Raw genomic sequence first — 24,273 nt, 5'->3', positions numbered from 1 at the left:
CTGAGAGATACTTTAGTATTGACGTATTGACTGTTACTTAAATTCACGCACACACACACACACACACACACACACACACACACACACACACACACACACACACACACACACACACAAATCCCAAGCTTGCATTGTTTTTGTCAGAGAGAAGATATAAACACACAGAAAAGGCAGAGGGCAGAGGAGAGCAAAAGATGTTCGCAGCTCGACTCTTCCTACAAGTGTCAAGGGGTTTGTGGTGACAATAGGGTGAGCTTGATATGTCAGTGGCTTACATTATTGAACTAGGTTTACTGAAAACTGTTAACGTTTAAATGTGATGGATAATGTTTCATTTGTTACAGTGTTTACTCTTTCAGGGTTGAATCACACAATTGAACACAGACTTGCGCTCTTTTGCGTCTCTTTGCTGTATTACTTCATCATTTTGCTGGTAAATGCTGTTGTCATTGTAAGCATCATTACGGATAAAAGCCTGCATGAACCCATGTACATCTTCCTGTGTAACCTGTGTATTAATGGACTTTATGGGACCGCAAGCTTTTACCCTAAATTCCTTTTTGATCTGTTAGTATCTCCTCATGTCATCTCGTATGCTGGATGTCTGTTGCAGGGTTTTGTAATGCACTCTGCACTTTGTGTCGACCTGTCTATTCTAACTCTGATGGCTTTTGACAGATTTCTGGCTATCTGTCGCCCTCTATCATATCACTCATTTATGACTAAAAACAGAATATGTGTCTTGATATTTGTCTCCTGGTTCTTACCACATTATTGTATGTTCATGAATACAATGACAATATTAGGAGCACGGTTATGTGGCACACACATTAACAAACTCTATTGTTTTAACTTGTTGGTTCACGTGCTATCTTGCACAAGGTCCAAATTGTTCATTGTTAGTGCATATTTTAATTACAGCTTTTATGCCTCCCATGTTCTTGTAATTTTTTGCTCTTATATGTATCTCATCAAAAAATGTGCGAATTCCATTGAGAATAGAGCAAAGTTTATGCAAACCTGTGTGCCACATTTAGTATCCTTAATCAATTATACTTATAGTTTTTTTTTAGATGTGCTGTACATGCGATTTGGGACAGGTAATTTGTCTCAAGACCTCAAGAACTTCATATCAATACAATATCTCCTCGTTCCTTCTGTAGTGAATCCTGTTATATATGGATTCAAGCTGACCAAAGTTCGAAAAAGAATTCAATTTTGTTTACGACAAATGATGGGCAAAATAGCCAGACAAGGTTTGGCAACTGAATAGAGAGCTCCAACGCTCAATCTCTTCAGTATTTCTTTTATTACAATTGTATTTACAATGACACATATTTTTAATTAAACTATATTACTATTAATAAACTTTAGTAAATAAATATAAATTATACATTTATATAAATATTATCTATTATGGCATGTAAGCTGTAGTGTTCCACAAAATCAATACTTATAGTTAAGTAGCCATGGGAACCAACGGTTGCCGGGCCATGTGGCCCATAGGGCAGGAGTCTTTTTTCTGTAACACGAGGGGGCTTGACATCCCCCAGCCATGATGTACAAGTACACCCCCAGGACATAGTCTTGCGAGCCAGACTGTTGTCTCCCACAGTTTTCAAATGCTTCTGTCTTAGAGTATGTCACAGAGACTTACCATCAGTCCAGCCCTTGATGCTGAGTGCCAAGTACCATTTTTATAGTCTTTGGTATGACTTGGCTGGGGACTGAACCCCAACCTCCCAATCTCAGGACGGACACTCCAACCACAAGGCCACTGGGTTGACGTAATAGTTAAGGTGTCTTTCATAAGGTGGGATAGCTGAACAGTGTAAGTCTTGCATTGACATTTGATGGTGAGGACCTACAAGGATAGGTAAGGGCATCATACCCCCTTACCTTCAGAATACGATCCAACCGAACAATGTTTTTTGCACATTGCGATCAGCAAACACAGGGGGGCATCTGTCATTCTGTCCCTAGCTGCCATCGCCATGACAACGTGGACAATGCTCCGAGCAATCTTGACCCTTCCACTTCCTGACTGTGAAATGACCTCCCTCCATCATTCAGGACTGTAGAATGACTCCCTGTCTTCCTCTGCACTCCAAAAACTCACCTCGTCAGACTCCACCTCATCCCCTAACATCCTCTGCACCTTCACATCTTACCTCATTTTACCGCAATAGACAGAAACCTTCCCCACTCTGCTGTATATCTTCCGCTATCTACAGACTGTGTACTGTGTTAAATCCACATATCTGAAACCCGTCAGCATAGCATCCATTTTAAAGCACGTTATTTCTATAAGAAAGGAAGGACCACCGCACATCAAACATTTAACGGCAGGTCAAATGCATCACAGGAGCAGGAATGAAGGAATAAAGCACTGGAGCATCACTGGAGCCGATTAAATGCCCTTTTGTTTCAAGTTGCTATAAGTATACAGATGACTAATGTTTCGATGCCAAGTGCATCTTCATCAGAGTCACTGACTCTGATGAAGATGCAGGTGGTATTGAAGTCACAGTTCACAAAATATTGATCACTAAAAAAAGTGTTCCTTTGGCACAATTTAGTTACCCCCAGTATGGGATAAGCTGATCATGGAGAAAAAAAATCACACTGTAGGTTTCCATTCTATAATGAGAACAGGAATTAAAATATAAGGAGCTCAATCAAATTACTTCCCATTGCAAAAAAACAACAACACAATTTTGGCTCATATATAATTCATTATGTAAACTTTATGATTCAAAACATGACATAGCTGCTGTAATGTACAGAACAACCTACAATTGTTATGGCATATTTTTGTAATCTTTTAAACATGAGGTGGCCTAAAGACCATTTCAATCCCAAGCTTCTGAAGTATATATGGATATAAATATAGATAAGATGAGCAAAGAATGCTCTACACTAGTGGTAGCTGGTGTCAGGTCAGGTGTAAATGTATGTAGTGTTTTTGGGTGAGTTGATGGTTTAAAAGCATATTTTTGAACTTTGGAATGATTGATGTGAATAACTTTTCAGGTATAGCAATGTTTACACTTTCAGTCTTAAATCCCACTTTGGAACAAAGAGGTACTCTCTTCTGTCTAACATTGTTGGTGTACTTATACATTTTTTGGGAAATGTTGCTATTGTTGTAATCATGATTATGGACAAAAGACTGCATGAACACATGCTCATCTTCCTGTGTAATCTGTTTATTAGTGGACTTTATGGGACTGCAGGCTTTTACCCCAAATTCCTCTCTAACCTACTGTCTCCTCATGCCATCTCTTATGCTGGATGCTTGTTACAGGGTTTTGTAATACACTCTGCAGCTTGTAGTGATTTGTATATTCTATCTTTGATGGCATATGACAGATATGAGGCTGTCGACCTGTGGTGTACCACACGGTCATGACAAAATCCAGGGTCTTCCTCTTGGTGTTTTTCTCCTGGTTCTTACCTCTTTCTGGTATGTTCATGAACACAGTGTCAATATTAAATTCACAATTATGTGGATCACACATAAATAGACTATACTGTGTTAACTATTTTGTCATTAAACTATCTTGCTCAGGGTCCAAATTCCACACTGGTATTTCTTATTTTAACATTTTGTTTTACTATTTACTATTTTTAATTTATTTTTTGGTCTTATGTGCATTTGATCGGAACATGCCAAACATCTAAAGAGAACATGGATCAATTTATGCAAACATGTGTGCCACATGTAATCTCTTTATTTACTTTTCTCTGCTTTTAGATTTGATGTACATGCTATTTGTCTCAAGTGATTTGTCTCAAGATTTCCAGAACTTCATGGCAATCGAATTTCTTATTATTCCTCCAATTCTGAATCCGCTTATATATGGCTTTAAATTGACCAAAATTCGAATAAGAATTCTGAGTTTTGATCCTACTGTAATACTGTAATCAAATCAAATGTCAATTATTCTCACAATGTTTTATTAAAATCAATAGTTAAAAAGGGGAAGTCTTTGAAAATGTGTGTATAACATTAACCTCCCTGAAATATGTATATGTATACTGTATTGTATGTACAGCTATCACCTTGTGTATATGTCACATATATATTTACATGTACAGTTATGCTGGCTGCCCATCTTATAATTGCAAAACATTGCTATTAAAATGTGTTACAGTAATCAGTTATTCATTTAACATTTGTCATTTTGTATTTGCTGAGGTAAAAGTTTGATTTAAAGTTAACAAATAGGCCTCCATAAGTTAAAAAATGAGACAATGGATAAAAATAAGATATATAAAATGAAAAGCGCATTATATACTGTAGCACTTAATGCAGGACATTATGACAAATCCGATGCCAATGGAGTAGTGCAGGACAGAAGCAGCTACGTAGGATGTTATGTATGTGTATCTAAAATACGGACAATAAGCTGTAAGTGAGCAGAATGATGTGCATAGACGGTGCAGTAAAGCTTTAATTATGTCTAACTACATTTTGTCACATGTACAGTATGCTATAGTAAACGTGTGTCATACATTGTATTGTAGGACTTTGATACTTACAACCTGTACATAGGAAATAGTGTAATGCTTTGTGTCATTCCTGCTTGGTGTTCATTTTCCAGGAATGACATTAGCATGCTTACTCCACGGCTGCTTACAAACCAAATCAATAATTTGAAATCAAAATCTTAATAAGAAACGAGAGACTGCAGAATCCCTTGATTTTACCAATCAGAATTGAGTATTCGACACAGCCACGTAATAAAGTAGACATAACAACAGGGCAGTTGGGTGAGGTTGGATTGATTGACTAGCTGACTGATTGATTACTTTATTGATTGCGTAGGCTACTGTATGTACGGCAAGTAAGCTACAATTTAACAAGCTACAGGAAAGTTATCTGAAGGTATAACACAAACAAGCCCTGGGGGCTTGTTTCCATTGTGGTCCCATTAAGGTCCTATTTGGAGCTGTTGTGAAAGGAAACGTTGTACAGCCTGATGATGGTTGACAGAGTGCCAAGACTCCATGTAGCACCATTGGGACAATAGGCTCTATGCACAGCAGCCATTTTGGACAGAAATTGGGCCCCTTCCTTGCTTCCTTCACAGGTGTTACCAATGACACTAATGAAGGCTCTGTTCCATTTAGTGTGGCACAGTGGTTGTCTTATTTTCAAGGACCCCCATAACTCTGAGAGTGTACAAATGTTACGGGTCCATTTGGTTCCATTTGTACACTCTCAGAGTTACACACCCACCATAAGGGGCCATTTGGGAAACAAAATGGAGTGTTTCTAGTGACCAGAACAGAGCCTTCATTAGTATCATTGGTAACACCTGTGAAGGAAGCGAGAAGAATTTTTCTCCAAAATGGCTGCTGTGCATAGAGCCTATTCTACCCTGTAGCTGCACTAGCTCTCTGTCTCTTGAGTGTCCAACACTGTCTAGAATGGATAGAGCCGTTTGGGTTGATACAAATGCCGATCTTTGTTGGTTACAAATGCCAGATGTAGTTATGTTACAGACTATTTGGATAAGTTACAAATGCAGGGTTTCAATACCAAACATATTTACATAGATTGTGCATAAATAGTATATTTTCATTAATAGTCTAAATATTAAGCATGTCTCCATTTACTTATATCATATCTATTAAATGTGCTTTTTTTTTTTTACATTGTGAAAATCTAATTACATTCCCATCATGTTAACTTCTCAGGTCAGATCACAACTAAATTATACTGAAATAATTGACCATCAAAATGGAAATACGAATTGGGCTAAATAGTGAGATACTGACAGTCAGTCTACTTTCTAATTTATATTTGTACACCAGTGAAAGGATACAGATATATTACATTCCAAGACAATTATACCTTTATTGATCCTCAGAAGGGAAATTCAATATACAACATGATACAGCAGCATTTCATTATTAATAGCCTATAATAAAATAAGGTGTAGTATGCAATCGATAACCATATTTTTATTTTTGCTCATGTCATTAGTTGTGTCTTTAACACAAATGTGATCTGACTGCAAATAAAAGCCTTTTAATTTATTTAAAGACACTGGTGTGATATCTTAGTACTATAGCCCTGGAGTAAAATGCAACCGCCACCACTTTCTCCAGCAGGGCCAAGCTCAAAAAGTGGTATGTGGTATGCCAGATGCAGTGGTGTAAAGTACATTTACTCAAGTACAATTTTGAGGTATTTTTTTTACTTTATTGCAGTATTTCCAGTTTTCAGTACTTTTACTTCTACTCCGTATACATCTCAGAGGCAAATATTGTACTTTTACTCCACTACGATGATTTGAAAACTTTATAGTTACTTTGTAGATTGTGATTATCATTACAAAACATACATTAACCACTTCAGCCCTAAACTTTTGCTATTTGAAAATAGCTGATCTACAAGCTCACAACGCGTCGCGATGCGACACGTTGTGAGCTTGTAGATCTGCTATTTTCAAAAGATTTTGTGCAATGGGACATTGTGCATAATGAGTAGGCAACTTTTACCTTTGGTACCTGAAGTATATGATGCCAATACTTTCGTACTTTTACTCAAGTAACTTTAGATTACCGGACTTTTACTTGTAACAGAGTATTTCTACATTGCAGTATTAATACTTTTACTTAAGTACATTTTCTTTTACTTTTTCCACCACTGGCCAGATGACGGTTGACAGAGTGTCAAGGCTTCATGCACCACCTTGGGACAATCCTTTGTTTGTAATATTATGTCACCCTCTAGTGTCCAACACGGCTATGACTAAATAAGGACTCGGCATGCTTTGTCATGGTTTTTAACTTGTTTAATTTGTGTTCATGAGCCTCTGGGCTGGTGGAATCACCCTGCCCTAGTCCATGAAATGGTTCAACTTCAACCTCAATATAGACACAAAGTACAGAGGCGAGTTTGAGAATAAATATGCGAGCGTTCAAGCAAAGTATCAAGCATTCACATCCATTCTGAATGGAGTAAATCGACTGTAAATTGGTCCTTTAAAGCTGAAATCTGTAAGTTTATGTCCTACCAGGTGTGTGTTCCACACAACAGAGCCCTGCCACATCATGTTGAGCCAGGGCTCCGTGTTTGAGGCCAATTTCTGCCAGTCTTCCAAGATGGAATCTCTACTTGGTAGTCTACCAACACCAGGGTCAAAATGTCTCAATGGAAGAATAGGCTATAGAGAAAACCTACAACCACAATATAACACAGTGTATTTATGTTCTTTTCGGTGTCACACCCTGCAGAATTCAGTTGTTGAAAGGTTGAAGAGGGTAGACACTTATCCTATGATGAAAAGTGTCTCAATTAAACTTTCATACAGTATGTACTTATTTTAAGGCCTTATAACTATCAAAAACATGGCACAATGCAGCTTTAATTCATCTGTTTGCATTTGCGGCATGAATGAGTGTTTTTGCATTTGCAAAAATGAGTCAGCAATTGTTCTAGTATGGTTCATACAGTACACCACTGAATTTAATACAGCATACACAATTAATATTTAAAGTGGTGTATGGAAGTATATTCAAATAGAAGATGCTCAGTTAAAAAACATATTAAACTAGAAAAAGTGCTCCTTGAAGGCTTGACCTGGCCAAGTGGTCTTGGCCAGGTCAGGTAGGTTATTGTGGCCTCCAGGTGGCGCTATAATAGGCCAACGTGAAAAGGGTGCCATTTCTTCGTAGGCCTTTCACTGCAGTCAGACACTGCATTCATGATTTGAGGCATTTTGTTCCAAAAATGTGTTTTGCCAAATTAGACCTGCTGCTGGCGCTATAACAGGCCAATGTGACAAGGGTGGCATTTCTTCTTCGGCCTAGTGGGAAATGGGAATATGCGTGCAAAATGTCACTGAAATTGCATGCTGCGTTCATGATGTGAGGCATTTTGTTGAAAACGAATCAATCCTGCAAACTTTGGCAGGCAATCTTAGGCAATCAGGATGGAATATGGGAAATCGGACAGATCCATGTTGATCAAATGACTGTAGAGATACTCTGTACCGATTTGTGTGATGTTTGAACAAAATCTGTAGGAGTAGTATATAAAACAATGAGTTTTGCACAAATGGGCCTCCTGGTGGTATAACAGGCCAATCTGAAAAATTCAGGCCAGAGGTTCTGAATCCAGGGAGTGTGTGTGCACAGTTTCGCAGCGACCGGGCCAACGGTGCCGGAGATTAGCTGCTCACAGAGAGCCTAGGGGGTGGAGAGGGTTGGCAGCCCTCTCCAGTGAGATGTTTGAGCCCAGCAACAACGACAATGCGACACACAAAAAAGCCTCCATTTCTGGTCAGACGAGGGAGGAGCCAGGCCGGGAGTAGACTGAAAGAACGAGCCCAATCGATGGTCTTGAAGGGCGGAGCCAAACCCAGGCGCTGGATTCCAGCGCCTGGGTTTGGAGCACTCTGATTGGTTAGGAGATAACAAGGTCCTAAGACCAGCGTTCCTGCAAGGTTCTCCCAGGCTTTTTTTCTTTTGAAACAAAAAAAAAGGCATGGGTTTCCGAGGCTAGGCCGGGAGCAAAACCACAGTGCCTAGACTAGAGCCTCCTAGTGTCGCCAACACCTGCTGCAACATCTCAACTTTCCTGGTCTGGCATTGGTCGGACCGATGGCGTGGATCCATGCATGTTGCAGGTTGTAAATGCAGCGTAGCCGGTCTGGCGATCTACGTAGTCGGTCTGGCGAGTGCCAGGCTAACCCTAACCCCCTAATTAACACTGTCTCCCCTCAAGAGACAGTGGGGGCAGCCCTCACTGTCTCTTGAGGACACAGGCCGGGGTCTTGAGGACACAGGCCGGGGTCTGATCAGCCTCAGGTCGCCTGGAGGAGGGTGTCTGTGCAAGACCCGAAACAGCCAGTGACTCCAGGCAACAACACTGATGATGTGTGCAAATGCATCAGTCGATGTTTTATTGACATATATTCCACTAACCTTATAAGTTACCGAACCTTATTAGCAAAGTAATCAAGTTTTACCTTAAGGCATAGGTACGTTTAAAAGTTAGCTTTTGAGAAGCAAACAGAGTGGCAGCTGTACTGGAGAGATACTTTAGTATTGACATATTGACTGTTACTTAAACACACACACACACTCACGTGCACGCACGCACGCACGCACGCACGCACGCACGCACGCACGCACGCACGCACGCACACACACACACACACACACACACACACACACACACACACACACACACACACACACACACACACACACACACAGACACACAGACACACACACACACACACACAAATCCCAAGCTTCCATTGTTTTTGTCAGAGAGACGATATAAACACAAGAAAAGGCAGATGGCAGAGGAGAGCAAAAGATGTTCGCAACTCGACACTTCCTGCAAGGGGTTTGCTGTGACAATAGGGTGAGCTTGATATATCAGTGGCTTACATTATTGAACTAGGTTTACTGAAAATTGTTAACGTTTAAATGTGATGGATAATATTTCAGTTGTAACAGAGTTTACTCTTTCAGGGTTAAATCACACAATTGAACACAGACATGCACTTTTTTGCATCTCTTTGCTGTTTTACTTCATAGTTTTGCTGGTGAATGCTGTTGTCATTGTAAGCATCATTACGGATAAAAGCCTGCATGAACCCATGTACATCTTCCTGTGTAACCTGTTTATTAGTGGACTTTATGGGACTGCAGGCTTTTACCCCAAATTCCTCTTTGATCTGTTATCTCCTCATGTCATCTCTTATGCTGGATGCTTGTTACAGGGTTTTGTAATACACTCTGCAGCTTGTAGTGACTTGTCTATTCTAGCTTTGATGGCATATGACAGATATGAGGCTATCTGTCGGCCTCTGGTGTACCACACGATCATGACAAAATCCAGGGTCTTCCTCTTGGTGTTTTTCTCCTGGTTCTTACCTCTTTCTGGTATGTTCATGAACACAGCGTCAATATTAAATTCACAATTATGTGGATCACACGTAAATAGACTATACTGTGTTAACTATTTTGTCATTAAACTATCTTGCTCAGGGTCCAAATTCCACACTGGTATTTCTTATTTTAACATTTTGTTTTACTTTGGCCTTTTTTTATTTATCTTTTGGTCTTATGTGCATTTGATCAGAACATGCCAAACATCTAAAGAGAACATGGGTAAGTTTATGCAAACATGTGTGCCACATTTAATCTCTTTATTTACTTATGTTTTTGCTCTGCTTTTAGATTTGATGTACATGCGATTTGGCTCAAGTGATTTATCTCAAGATTTCCAGAACTTCATGGCAATCGAATTTCTTATTATTCCCCCAATTCTGAATCCGCTTATATATGGCTTTAAATTGACCAAAATTCGAATAAGAATTCTGAGTTTTGTCCATGCTGAAACAAAAGATGTGAAAGGGGTGAATAAGACTTGTAAGCTGAGGACAGAGCTAACTGTCTCAGTAATTGTCTCGAAGAATAAAGCCTGGTAAATCCTACGGTTTAGTTTTTGTTTTAGATGTATCAAATGGCAATTATTCTCACAATGTTTTATTAAGATCAATAGTTAAAGTCTTTGAAAATGTGCGTAACATTAACCTCCCTGAAATATGTATATGTATACTGTATTGTATGTACAGCTATCACCTTGTGTATATGTCACATTATATATTTACATGTACAGTTATGCTGGCTGCCCATCTTATAATTGCAAAACATTGCTATTAAAATGTGTTGATCAGTTATTAATTTAACATTTGTCATTTTGTATTTGCTGAGGTAAAAGTTTGATTTGAAGTTAACAAATAGGCCTCCATAAGTTAAGAAATGAGACAATAAGATAATGGAGAAAACAACATAACATTATATAGCACATTATGACAAAATGTCTCAATGGAAGAGTAGAGAGAGAGAAAGAGAGAGAGAGAACCTCTCCAGCCACAATATAATAAGTATATTGTGTGATAGCCATGGTTCACATGACGCTGTGACTGCTAGTTATATTGAATTCACATACTGTCTACCATACAGATTGGTAAACCACTTCAACCCTATAGTTGACCGGATTCCCAAGGGCTTTATGCAAGGCCCCCCCTCCCTCCTGTGAGCTTTTAGATCTGCTATATTCGCTAAATATCCCCCCTAGAATAGGTACGCTATAGGGTTCATGTGGTTAAAGTATAATGTGTAACATTCATTTTTAGTAGTCTTTATGGCAACACATCACCTCTCAGCTTCTTTGTCATACAGTGTTTGTAGGCTACCGCTAAGGAATGCTGCAGGGTAACTTCTAAGGCCTGAGGAGGATATGTTGGAAACTGTATTTATTCATTTTAAAATACATAAATAACTACATTTCCACTAGTATAATTCCTATACAATTCCTGACTGTACCTATGTCATTTTGGCTTGATTGTCGGGGGGATGGGGGCAGACACTCACTAAGAAAAGAAAACCCTTTGTTAAGAGGTAAAACACATTGATGTGGAAGGTTTATTGTGAAAAATATTTCTACAGAAAGATTATAAAACAAAAATGACTTTTGTTTAATTTAAACAGTTACACTTTAAAATAAGGTAGTGTGGTAGTCTCTAAAATGCATTCTGGATTCCAGCTTTACATCAATGGGTTGGATTCACATACAAGATCCATCCATGCCCGTTGCGCACACAGAGGTCTAGAGATCCCATAACCCGGAGGCACAGAAGCACTGTGATTGGCTGGGTAGTTGTCAGGCAACCGCCGGTGCTGTCCAAAAATGTTCCAAGACAGCAACTGTAATAATAACACAAGCAGCGTCTTTGTTAAGACAGGATCATTTCCCTCCTTAAATAAGTAGCTGTCTGTGAGCCAAGCTATGAAAAATAAAATAAAATAAATACAAGTATTAAAATCTCGTGAGGGCTACGACACAATATCGTGTTGCCTGACAACCAACTAGCCAATCACAATGTCAGCAAACGATCCTCCCTGCAATGGGAAAGCACGTCGATGGAACACCATGAATCCAATCCTCCAATAAAACCACACGACGTCTTCCTCCACGTTTTCGCGCTCACGACCGAGCGACACCGCGAGACTTCGTGTGGTCCAGTAGCGTAGACTGCAGGGTTGCCATGTCCGCGTATTATAAGCGACGTCGGGCTTGTTTTTCTGTAAAGTCGCTTGTAAATATTGGTGGTTGCGTTTTTTGGGGATTGTTTCTAAAGTGTACTTATGTTGGGCTTGCTGTATAATGTTGTTTAAACGAGTGGTTCTCAAACATTTTCATGTCAAGGACCCCCAAATGAATGTATTTTTCCACAGACCCCCCATCTGAAAATATTTTGTGCCAGCCTGCCAGGGACCCCCATACAAGATTTGAGTTTCGAACATATTCCACATTTTTCACAGCTTCAAGATTATTTTTTAAATAGCAGATCTACAAACTCTCAACGCCGTCGCATTGTGACGCCTTGTGAGCTTGTAGATCGGCTATTTTCAAATAGCCGAGGTTTAAAGGGCTCGTGTAGCCTAGTCGCTTCTGGCAAATTGGGCTTGTTTTCAAAACATACGTTTACATTGCCAAAGCAAGTGTCAAAAAAAATACATAATAAAAACAGTTTAAGAAAATGGGGAAAGTATATACAGTTGGAGGGGGTTCAGCATTGTGTTAAACAGAGCTAGTCACATTCGTTATACATGCTATATACAGGGTATGAAGCTTTTTGAAACAAATAGCAACGATCCTTTGCAGTCACTTTTTCTCAAAACTATTTAAATAGCTTACAAAGAAGCCTCAGATTTAAAATGTCCAGCAGTCTGTTTATATTATAAACAGAGCTGCTACCTTTAAAATCATTTTAAATCTGAGGTTATTATGTGCAGGAGTAGCAGGTCTAGACAGGTCTAGTCTACTCGGTACAGATAGTGCGGTACACTCAATGGTTTTCATAGACCCGGTTGCATGTTTCTCTCGCGTAACCTGGCAACACTAGTCCAGCAGTAGCATAGACTGTGCAGTGCACTGCAGTACATGCGGCTCCTCGAGGCTCCAGCTCTCTCTCTCTCTAGCTCTCTCTCTCTCTCTCTCTCTCTCTCTCTCACTGCTTCGCTCCCTTCGCCTCTATTCATTTTTCAACCGCCGATGCACAGCAGCGACCCGACGGACAGAGGACAAGAGACGGCTGTGTTGCCTTTGATGTGAAACCGTACTAGACGACGAGTCTAAAAGCTTCTCTCTGGGGGCGCCTCTCTCTCTCTCTCTCTCTACCGCTACAAAATACGTGAGTACAACCCGTTAACCGTTTTTTTAAATAGTAAAAGACCAAGACTAGGCGGTAAAAAAAACAAAAACAAAAACAAACAACAGGGATAAATGTGCCTGTGTTCCGGGTGTGTGTTTATGTAACCCCCCCCCCTTTTTTAGAACAGTGCAGACATGACGCTTCTGTTGTCAGAAGAATTACATGCTGGGATAATGTGAATGCACATCAACATTGACTTTGGCCTGTGTGTGTGTGTGTATTGAACGCGGACGGTGCTGAATCGTCTTCGCATGAACGCAACATGATGACTATTATTGGGGGGGCTTTATGGCTGCTAATCTCAACCTGTGTTGCGGAGGTCTGCGCATCATATGTATAGATCATGGCACAACATTATTGTCACATTGGATGATCGGGATAATAACACACACACACACACACACACACACACACACACACACACACACACACACACACACACACACACACACACACACACACACACAGCAAATAGGCATGCAGCGTCGACCTGAGGCCAATGTATCGGCTGTGGGAGGAGTACGATGTCGATGTAAATCAATGCGTTATTTATTAATGTACATTTTCATATAGTCATCGGATTAAATAATGTGTTAATGCCGTACAAGTGACTGTTGTTGTGTGTAGTCATCGTAGGCTATACTGGCTGCTGCGAGGATGGAGCTGATGATGGCCCTATCGGCGAGGTTCTGATAATACACACAGTGCGATACCGTTCATTTAGCTCTGATTGTACAAGTGTGACCATTTCGTTACATTCTAACATTTGCGTACACTACAGTACACTCAGTTACAATACAAATGGATACATTAACATTGGTGATCTTACTGTGTAGGTTCAAAATGCAACATTTGATGATTTATTACAGTGTTGTTGAGTTGAAATTGTAATCAGTGGGGGGAAACGGTGACTGTTTAACCCGCATGAAATGTTTAAACATACACAAGCCTATGCTCTTGCTGTAGTCGAGGACAGCCCAATAAACATGTGATTATGGTCATCATCATCATCATCTCTTCTCTCCTCAAGCTAGAAGCTAGTTCTTAACCATTGTGGTTTCCCTTTTAAAGGGAAGTTCTAACAACACAGGTAAATGTCCAGCAACCCTTTCAAAGAATAGGTGGGATGAAAATTATACAATTAGTGGAATAATTGATGTTTTCATTTGATTAAATTATTTATCATTTATTTTATTTTTTTCACAATGACAACAATCCTTTTGGTAGCAATGTTTTGCTAATTTGTATGGCAGTTAACTAAATCCCATGGCAAGTTGACTAAATCCCATAGTGGAACAGTAAAAAGAATCTGCAGTCAATGACATCCTTGGCAAATACAGTTGAGCATTAAGGCTTATTAGGGTCATCACGTGATGATCTCGCTTCGTGTTTCAAAGTTGTATCACCAGTTATGCTATAGGTCGGAGAGCTCACTGTCATAATGCTCAAGTCCCAGCTCCAATAGCATCACACTGGCGCTGTGCTTTATTTCATAACAGTGCTGCAACGTTGCTCTAGTTACTGAGGTGACAGGCTTTGGAGAATAGAGAGAGCATCACAGCACGGTCGGCCACCAAGGACAACCTTGCCAAATCGGTCTTGTATCCGTGTTCGTAGGTATGCGTCTGGAGTGAAATCTACGCTAGTCTCCTCTGCTGCCGTGTGCTTTTTCCTCTGTTTGGTATAGGCTGCAGTTCAGGCTAGTGTGCGTGCCATGTATCAGCAGAAGTAGAGGAGGATGCTTGCTGCTAATGCTGAGGTTAATAAATTGCTGCTGGCTGTCAACGCAAGGAGAGCCATGGCCTCTGTTAACCCTGTGGTGCCCGATCACGGCAGGCAGGGGCCATAGCCATCACTTTCGCATATACCCTGATACAGATATTACCCGCTGATGTCCTCGATCCATATGTTCGCTCCCCCCCGAGGGCAATATCATTTCTGCTGTGATGAATGCGTCATTGCTGCATTCATTTTCACTATACAAGGACAGCGGTTTCACACAGGCAAGGTTTCACATTTGAAGAAAACCGGATGGGTCTCAACATCTGTGAAGCCTCTCTAAATACAGCAAGCAGCTAATTAATGAAATGGCTTACTGACAAACTCTGGGGTACTTTCCATCACCTTAGAGTTGTAACTTGAACAGATATCAAAGTTTAGTCTGCATAACAGCTCTGCATAGACATTTGCTGAGCCAACTCTGAAATTAACCTGGATTATTAGGGCTGTAATGGTCAACCAAACTGACGGTTTCATGCAATACATTGGTGTCACTGTTCGGTATGTTTTCAATCTAGAAAATAATTGTCAATAAATTGGAATGCCAGAATGTGCATTGATTAAAAAAAATAGAATTAAAAATCAAAGCAGTGATTATTCATTGCTTTTAATTTGAACAAAATGGAGCTCAACCAGTACCGTGTACATTGTCCACATGTGAAAAAGGCTTATCGCTTGCTCTTCTTGATTGCTGTAGCTTTGTTTAACCAGCACAGGCCTTTTAACACCAACTTGAAATTGTGTCCACCACATCTTCTCTTAGTAACTTTGCAACAGGGCACTTGTCTGCCCTTTGAAACTATCTCTCAGAGTTGCCTATTCTTATTAGGGATGCACAATATTGATTAATCACATGGTCAAATCAATCAATACCAATATTGCAATACAAGTTTCCAGTAGCGTTTAACTTACACCTATTATACAGTAACAGTGATTTTGGGTGCAGTTGCAGACTTGTCCCAAAAAATTAAACGAAACAAAAGAAACCAAACAAAACATTCTTACCTGATTTATTATTTATTACTTAACACCACACTCTGTTTCCAAGTGTCTGCTTTCACTACTGTAAGAGATTAGTAACAACTTAGTAGTAACAATTTCTACCTATAATTTTTTTTCTGCTGCCTTGAGTGCCTTCAATCATCACAACAAGCTTTTTCAGCTTTCACATTGACACATAAATATTATAAAATATGATATTGGCTAAACTATCAGGATTATTTTGATATCAGATTGATGCAGATATTGCATTTTAACGAAATATCGTCCGATGCCAATATGATGAACGGTATGTTGTGCATCCCAAGTTAAGTCAAGAAATCCTGGACATCTTTAAAGCAACTGGGCTTCTTGTCAAGATCGTCTCCAAGTTGCATTGAATGAAATAAGTGTTGAAATCATAAATGTAATGTCGCTAAACTGCCAATTTTAGTTATGGAATCCTCTTACAAAGCTTCCCACCACTGGCTGGTGGTAGGCTAGTTAAATGTATGCCCCAGTGCAAAACAATCACCTGCATTTGGAGGGAGGTGGGAGGTGTTCATTTTCCACCCTGTTTGGCATCCTCTTGTTTTTTTCTCCTTGAGTTGTTGATGAAACATTGGTTGATGAACTATGTCCATGGTATTATTACATGGTCTTACTGCAATCAAAGTTGTTTATTTTTTTGCTGGGAAATATCGTGGGCTGATCCATATTAGTGAGCCAATTCATTGTTCATTGTCCAGCTGAGTGGCAATGCAAAGCCAACTGATAATAAGATTTGAGCAGTTGCTCATCTGCCCGGGACAGGGGATTAAAGAATAAAGGTTTTATTTGTCACTCATACAGGTACAAGCAGCAAAATGGTTGTCAAGCTATTAGTAGTGATACTGAGAGCCTTATAACTGAATACGGTAGCAGACATAATGTGGAATGTTTATATTACAAAACCTTTGGTGTGTTGTACAGTCAAGGGATTCATTGATAATGTAAATGACCATGCATTGTGTGCAGAAACACTGGAACCTAAAGGGGTCAAGCTCTCTTTAAGTTATCTATGGTGTGGTGCACATATATAATGATGATCTGAACAAAGTAGTAAGGGACGTGGTGTGCCCTTTCCAAGACAGTGTATGCTCCTCTGATACTGTATCTGCAGAACCCCCTATAGCTTTGATGTGCCTAAAGCGCAATACGTACTCAGAATATCTCCCGGTTCGGAAAGGCCTCCCGAACTATAGTTTGACGAGTCAGGACATGCATGCTGGAGGTGCACGGGTTCCTAGGAAAAGTTCTGGGACCGCCCTTCTGAAGCTTGGAATGAATGACGTCAATTTGTAGTTTTCCGAAGAAAACTTTGGCCGTCGGAAGGAGTATGCACTGCGCTGTGTTATTAATATTGCCATGATCAATAACATGTTATGTTTTTTGATAAACTAGATTGAAGACGAACGAGAGACATCTTAATGAGACTTTTTTTCGGTAATGGAGGAGAAAGAGAAATTAATCACCTGGCTGCTAGTTTGAAGCTCGATAATAAGATACTGGCAATAATAATCCACCATCTTATGTATTATGTCTGTACCAAGTTTGTTTTTGAAGTTTGTCCTGGGGACTAGTGACAGCACAATGGCCTGCACTGCTGCGCCGGCTGGAATTTACACTCTATTCCACAGAGAGGCCAAAAAAATGCCCATGCTGGATGACAAAGCAAACGTTTTCCCTTTTTATCAATACCCAGCTTAGGGAAACCGAGTCTTAGCGCCATCATTATGTTAACTCATGTGTTGAGGGTGACTTTCATACGTTCGAGTTGGTAGTTGTTGCAGGATACAAAATGCTGCAGGTGGTTTTTAGTTTTTAGTTTTTCCAAATATCCAACAGAGGTAGTGGCGGGGAATTCATAATAACTGAGTGAATAGGCCAACTTGTCACATGAACAGTAATGCATTCAGCTCGCTTAAGGCCCTCCATGAAATGAATGCCACGGGTAGAAGCGTGCACCGGCTCTCTGCCATCTCTCTGACTTCCATCGGAAGCGCCTGCATTTTGGAAGCTAATGGTGGAGAGCAACAGGGGTGGTTTTGCTTGCAGTGTATTTTAATTGCTCGGTGCAGTGATAAGCATGGAAGCAGGAGGTAGAGCTGTCGTTTTTGGCGACATCAGATGACGGGGGTCGTAAGAGGAGACCCTGGCTTGCATGACCCCCCCGCAAGCAGTGGTGTAGCCAGAACGCTAGCCGAGCCTGGGCCGAGGGAGTCACGGGTGGGCGCGCGCGTGCATGTGTGCCCGGACCATGCCCGCGCGCGAAAATGTGACTTTTTCTGCGGGTTTGTGATGGATTTTGGGTATATATATATATATATTTATACACTGTTATCAAAATGCCTGAATATGACATAAAAAAAAACATAATAAATAAAATAATAAATAAAAAATAAAGTTATAATTTCTTTTTTTTTTTTTGGAGTGGGCAGACAAACAAATGGGTGGGCCCAGGCCTAACTATGCCCACCCGTGGCTACGCGCCTGCCCGCAAGGACGGCCCTATCGGTGCTGCCCCGTCACCCCTGTGTCACCAAATTGTAACGAGCAGAAAGGCCCCCAAAAATCTGCCATTAGTCAGGCTCTAGATTTGTACCCCCTAACCATCCCAGCCATGCTCATTTTGGTGCCGTTGTTATACATGATTCGCTTTTGGGTTTGTTTTGGATTGCAGGTCATCATTTTGTCATGGAGCTTTTGTATGTTATTTATCTCCTGAGGGGGGAGGAGGAGAAGGACTCGGGGAGTCACTGATCCGAGGTTATATGCATGAAATATTAGTCCTCCTGAATGAACTATAGTGTCTAGAGCGTGTAAATATATACCAGTACTCGTCAGTTATGCAATGCTATGCAATATGAAAGACAAACAATAAACCCTTTGTCTTAACCTTGTGTAGGACGGCTGAACTCACCACTCTTGTAAGATATCCTGCTTCACATTCATACCGTAGGTTGCCTGCTGCTCTCACAACAACACGACACTGCTCTGCTCAAAGTATTTGGGAGTAACTATTAAAGTTCAAGGTGTTTTTAAAACAGTGAAAACACCGTAGTTAACATCAATTTGAAGCCAGGGCGTTAACCCATTAAGACCTGGGACGCATCTGTGTCATTTTTAGATTTCTTTGGCTATTCAAAAATAGCAGATCTACAAGCTCATAGCGCGGCACCGAGTGCCGCGCTATGAGCTTGTATATCTGCTATTTTTGAAAAATCGTGAACATTTGTGCAAATCTTTGAAAATATATATTTTTAAAGCAAACATTTGTAACTCAAATCTTTGCTTCTGGGGGGTCCCTGGAACAAAATATTTTGAAATGGGGGTCCGCGGCCAAATACATATAATTTTGACATGAAAATGTTTGAGAAACACTGATGTAGCAACGTTTAAAAAAAAAAAACTGGATTTAGAAGACATTTGTCGAATCGGCCTCAGGTCTTAATGGGTTAATGTAACCAACAGCCACACAGATCTCAGGGCTGAGTGACCTTGTCCTTGGTTTTGAAGTCTGTAAAGCAGTTTTAAATTTTCTGTTGGAACTATTCACAATCACAACCGTGGTTCATTTCTTACCAGTCTCAGTGGGTTGTCCCTTTGGTAACACTTGTTATAATTTGTTGTAATTTATTCCTCAACATCAAAACCCGACATGAGGTCCTCATAGAAACCCTTCACTGAGCCGCCGACTTTTTCTTATTTTAACGCAAAACGGAGCACATGTAATACACATTTCCAATAGCACCGAGATCTACTGGCACAGTGTTCTTACCGATGTAAAACATTGATGTTTTTTATTTTATTTTTGAGTAGTTGCGTAGCTGCAACAGGCCCATCAAGTCCTTATCACAGGCATCTGCAGGTAGGTACTGTAGATATTAAGGTACAGGTTGATCACAAGCTGTCATATGGCCGATATACTTTATATTAGGGCGAGCAATTGCTTTGTACCTTTCATTATGACTTGACCCAGTTTAGTCCACGGATAACAATAAGGATATGACAATTTAAATAACTTTTTATGACATTGTTAAAGGACCACTTCGCCCATTTTCAACTTATCTTCGTATAATTGGTCCTCACTAATGCTCATGATAAAATGGTACCATTTCTTTGTACTCGGTCTGTGTTTTTTTTTTAAAACAAGATTTTTATTAACGCGAGAACAATGGCGTCCATTATAGCATGCTAACTTTCCACCCTGCAGTTACTATAGAGCGTCGCAGTTCCCGCCCACTTCCTGGTGCCGGAAGTAAATACTCGATCCATTTTTCCCATTGACTTTTACAAAGATATTTATATAAATTGATTTAAGCCTAGAATCAAGCTATCCAGGATCCTGGTGAATCATGACCATAAAACGTTTGATTCTGTGAAAAACATTTTTTGAAAACGGCAAATCAAAGGGTATTTATTAAATATAGTATATCATATCATTAAATATAAAATAAAATAAAATCACAGAAAAAAAGGTTTTATGGTCATGATTCACCAGGATCCTGGATGGCTTGATTCTAGGCTTAAATTGATTGATATAAATATTTTTGGAAAAGTCAATGGGAAAAATGCATCGAGTATTTACTTCCGGCACCAGGAAGTGGCGGAACTGCGACACTCTATTAGCTTGGATTCCCCATCGATGAGGTCACTGGTAGGCGGGTTTCTGACAGCCCTCCTCTGAGACTCAGACGGGGTAGACAAAAATGGTACCATATAATAATGAGCATTAGTGAAGACCAATTACATGTAGTATATGAAGATAGATTGAATAATGGGTGAAGTCGTCCTTTAACAGAACTGCATTGCTTATCCTTATTTAACTTAAATGAAGTTGGTAAATGCAACTATGATTAAACAACTCATTTCTTGGCCCATACGTTATTATTCTATCAGACAGAAGGCAAGTGCAACATTTTAAGAAACAGTTTTGTTTATATTCAAATAAGTATTCCATTTGGTGTTGGTTAATGTCTGTACTGTGGCCTTAAGACATATCAATATGTTGCAGATTTAATATAATTGTTAGGATTTTTTAATCAAATCATGCAATCAGAAGAAGAGAAAAGGTACCTACCGTAGGTGGCTTTTATTCATTTTTAATTAATATGCATTGAGTAGTAGCCTAAACACTCCCAATCTCCCATACTCTCCTCATGTTTCCTCTCTCTATCTATATACTGTCCCTGACAAATGGAGGCTCAAAAAAGCCCCCAAAATGACTTGCAAAACAAAACATTCTGCTCATTAAGCAAAACCTCCACACCGACGACATGTTGTTGTGCTGACTGCTCTTGAATGTGCTGCTTAACCATTGTGCTGCTTGTGCGTATTGTATACATTTGACTGCTGCAGAATCAGATTCATGAGACTCAGCTGCCAGTCAACGATCATGGCAGAGCAGCAAAAAATCGGCCAATTCTGATTGGATGGAAAAAACAGTTTGGCAACGATTTTATTCAGATAGGGAAGCTCAAAACGTGATCAACATGTGCCAGTTCGCGCCGTGTGTGGCGTGAACCGTTCCTCCTAAAAGCGTGCGTTCAAGCATTCCATTTACCCCCCGAAGTTCAAGGAAATGCTCTGGAATGCATATGTGCAGGATGTACGGTATCTCTCTTAAAGCTCTTATAGGCTACCCCTGTTTCCTTGTTTTCCCATAGCCTTCCTTTTCCCTGAAGTGAAGTTGTGCTTGAGAGAGGAGTGCGTACCTGTCAGCCTTTATAGGGCTTTCAGTGGATCGCCAGCAGGCTTCGAGAAGAGCCACATTCCCCCAGGGCACCGCTGCTATAGTTCGCTTGCTGTGTCTGTCAGTATAGCTACCGTCACTGTCTTTTCCAATGCTATACCCAGCGGTCTTTGTGAACTTGTACGTACAGACAGACAGACAGACGCACACACGCACACAATGATTCATGACCACTGTCCTGTCGTGTGTGTATCAACCCCGATAACATGGATCGTGCCGTGATGCAGTGGTACATGTATCCGCAATGGATTAGGCTAAGCACATCAATAATGCAGGCCTCATAGAGTAGACTGTGAAAACATGCTTTTCATGTTTTATAAGCTTCACTCCACTCCCCCGCCCTTTGCTGCTGCCGTCTGTACAGACAGAGACAATAAATCCTCTGCTCATGTGTGTACAGTGAATTTTGGTGTAAACTTAAATGTCTTTAACCCTTTAAGGCCGGGAAAGGGAACACGTGTGTGTCATTTTAAAGATTTCTTTGGCTATTCAAAAATAGCAGATATACAAGCTCATAGCGCGGCACCGAGTGCCGCGCTATGAGCTTGTAGATCTTCTATTTTTTGAAAAATCATGAAAATTTGTGCAAATCTTTTATATTATTTTATATGAGTTCAAAATTACATTTTGAACTCAAATCTTTGCTTCTGGGGGTCCCTGGAACAAAATATTTTTAGATGGGAGGGGGTCCGCGGACAAATACATGTTTTGGGGGTCCTTGACATGAAAAAAGTTTGAAAACCTTTGATAATATAGCAACATAAGTAAAAAAAGAATAGATAAAAAAAAAAGGATTTAGAAGACATTTGTAAAATCCCCAGAAGCAAAGATTTGAGTTTAAAAAAATCGCTTTAAAAAAGTATATATATATTCAAACTAAAGATTTGCACACATTTTCACGATAAAAAAAAAAAAAAAGCAGATCTACAAGCTCTCATGAGCTTGTATATCTGCTATTTTTGAATAGCCCAAAATAAATCTTAAAATGACACAGATGCGTTCCCGGTCTTAAAGGGTTAAGTGGGAGCATAGAACAGGCTTCTGAAATGTTTGAACCGTTTCCAGTCAGTAATTATCTATATGGGTATGGCAATTGTTTTTAAAACTCACAGAATGCTGCGATAAGTGATGCTGCCATCTTCCAGAGTGAGAGTACTGTATCTGCACTGGGTATGTGCCTCGAAATATCACCGAGCAGATGTGTGAACATATGAAATGTACAGTAGGCCATGCATCATGAATTCCATGTATGTTACCAGTCAAGTAGTGATGTATTATGTTCACAATGAAAATGGCACATATTGATGTGTGGGAAATAAGTCCATGTTATATAATTTTGAGGACGTTGTTTCTTTATTTTCTTTCTTCCCGCCTCCCGTTATTTCTTCTTCCCGTTTTTTAACATTTGAACTCATTGAGTGCCATTGACGTGTTTCACGTGTTTTACCACAATGGCGCAACGTGCCAATGACGTGTTTGACGTGTTTAAAAAAAAAAAAAAAAGAAACTAAAAATGTTTTTTTGTTTTGTTCAGAAGCCAAGATATCATTATCTGAAGATTTGCAGCTCCATCCACTCCTTGTTTAATTTATAACTGAAAAAGGCTGTATCTCGCTTCCTAAGCACTTTTTTTTAACTTCAGGAGAGAAAACTAATTCAAGATACAGGATAAACAAGTGAAATTGGAAGTGACGAGACAAGAAACTGAGCACACAAAATTGGTACTGGAGCACTTTACAATTGAAGCTGATAGCTGGAAAGACCTGTTAACCTGTCCGAATATAGAGTTTTACATTTAAGTTAAAACAATTATTTTACAAAAATAATATATCACACATCCTAATTGTTAATGGGATTGTTTGCCATACAAAATAACTCCTCAGGTTGGAATGTTCATTTTTTTTATTTAAATCTTTTAGTGATCCACCCATCCTCCAAATGATGTGCAGTATATTCTCCAGCCTGAGCTTGATCCGAGTCCGTTTTTATTTCTTTCCGATTTTATTTCTCAACGAGTTCACCTCTTGAGTCTGCACACTTGTGACTTCCTGTGTCTACATTAGGGTGTCATGACTCAAGTCAACCATGAGGAACCACCCTTCCTCCGTCTCCTCCCGCTCCATATGCCATACGGCTCTGCATCCAGCCCTTGGTGATATGGCTATATATAGAAAGGGAAGAGGAAGAACAAAAGCAAAACAGAGTGCCTTTTAGTGCTGGGATCCTGGATGCCTCGCATCGCTGCCCCATGTTTTGAAAGGGTTAATGACATGTTCTGATTTTAGCCAGTAGGCTGTTTTCTGTTCCCGCCGGAGTGGCCAAGGGTGACGGGGGTCAGGCTTTCGGCAGGGTAGACGGACTTCCTCAATTAACCACAATCCCTTTTAGCTAAATTCCCTCTGTGACAGAATAGCTGTTGCAGCAGATAGCTTGTGCAACCTTAAAAATTCAGCGTGTAGCAAAAAT

General features: G+C 40.0%; 3 protein-coding genes and 1 pseudogene across 5 annotated transcripts in view; all 4 read left to right on the top strand.

Annotated features, from left to right (window-relative positions):
• Nucleotides 1-194: 194 nt before the first annotated feature.
• On the top strand, nucleotides 195-2,189 carry LOC311064307 (olfactory receptor 4M1-like; the record flags this gene model as incomplete). The annotated part of the gene is made up of 4 exons (XM_084084141.1): nucleotides 195-231; nucleotides 360-759; nucleotides 922-1,100; nucleotides 2,128-2,189. 4 exons carry the CDS (start codon nucleotides 195-197, stop codon nucleotides 2,187-2,189), a joined length of 678 nt encoding a protein of 225 aa, XP_083940267.1.
• A 965-nt stretch (nucleotides 2,190-3,154) lies between these two features.
• LOC311064306 (olfactory receptor 4E2-like) lies at nucleotides 3,155-4,613 on the top strand (annotated as a pseudogene). The gene is made up of 4 exons: nucleotides 3,155-3,395; nucleotides 3,572-3,589; nucleotides 3,687-3,915; nucleotides 4,608-4,613. The product of its transcript is annotated as an olfactory receptor 4E2-like (transcript).
• A 2,455-nt stretch (nucleotides 4,614-7,068) lies between these two features.
• Nucleotides 7,069-10,463, top strand: LOC311064305 (olfactory receptor 5AR1-like; the record flags this gene model as incomplete). The annotated part of the gene is made up of 2 exons (XM_084084140.1): nucleotides 7,069-7,135; nucleotides 9,568-10,463. 2 exons carry the CDS (start codon nucleotides 7,069-7,071, stop codon nucleotides 10,461-10,463), a joined length of 963 nt encoding a protein of 320 aa, XP_083940266.1.
• A 2,560-nt stretch (nucleotides 10,464-13,023) lies between these two features.
• The window catches only part of adarb1b (adenosine deaminase RNA specific B1b), a 218,940-nt gene continuing 207,690 nt past the window's right edge, over nucleotides 13,024-24,273 (top strand). For both annotated transcript variants that reach the window (XM_084085070.1, XM_084085069.1), the window contains exon 1: nucleotides 13,024-13,235. The gene's annotated coding sequence lies outside the window, so the exon portion shown is untranslated. The remainder of the gene's footprint in view (nucleotides 13,236-24,273) is intronic.

The sequence above is a fragment of the Gymnoscopelus microlampas genome (genome assembly GCF_963454915.1).
Source record: "Gymnoscopelus microlampas genome assembly, chromosome: 17".
Classification (NCBI taxonomy): domain Eukaryota; kingdom Metazoa; phylum Chordata; class Actinopteri; order Myctophiformes; family Myctophidae; genus Gymnoscopelus; species Gymnoscopelus microlampas.
Note: the sequence above shows the minus strand (reverse complement) of the source record. Positions and strands in the feature narration are given on the sequence as shown.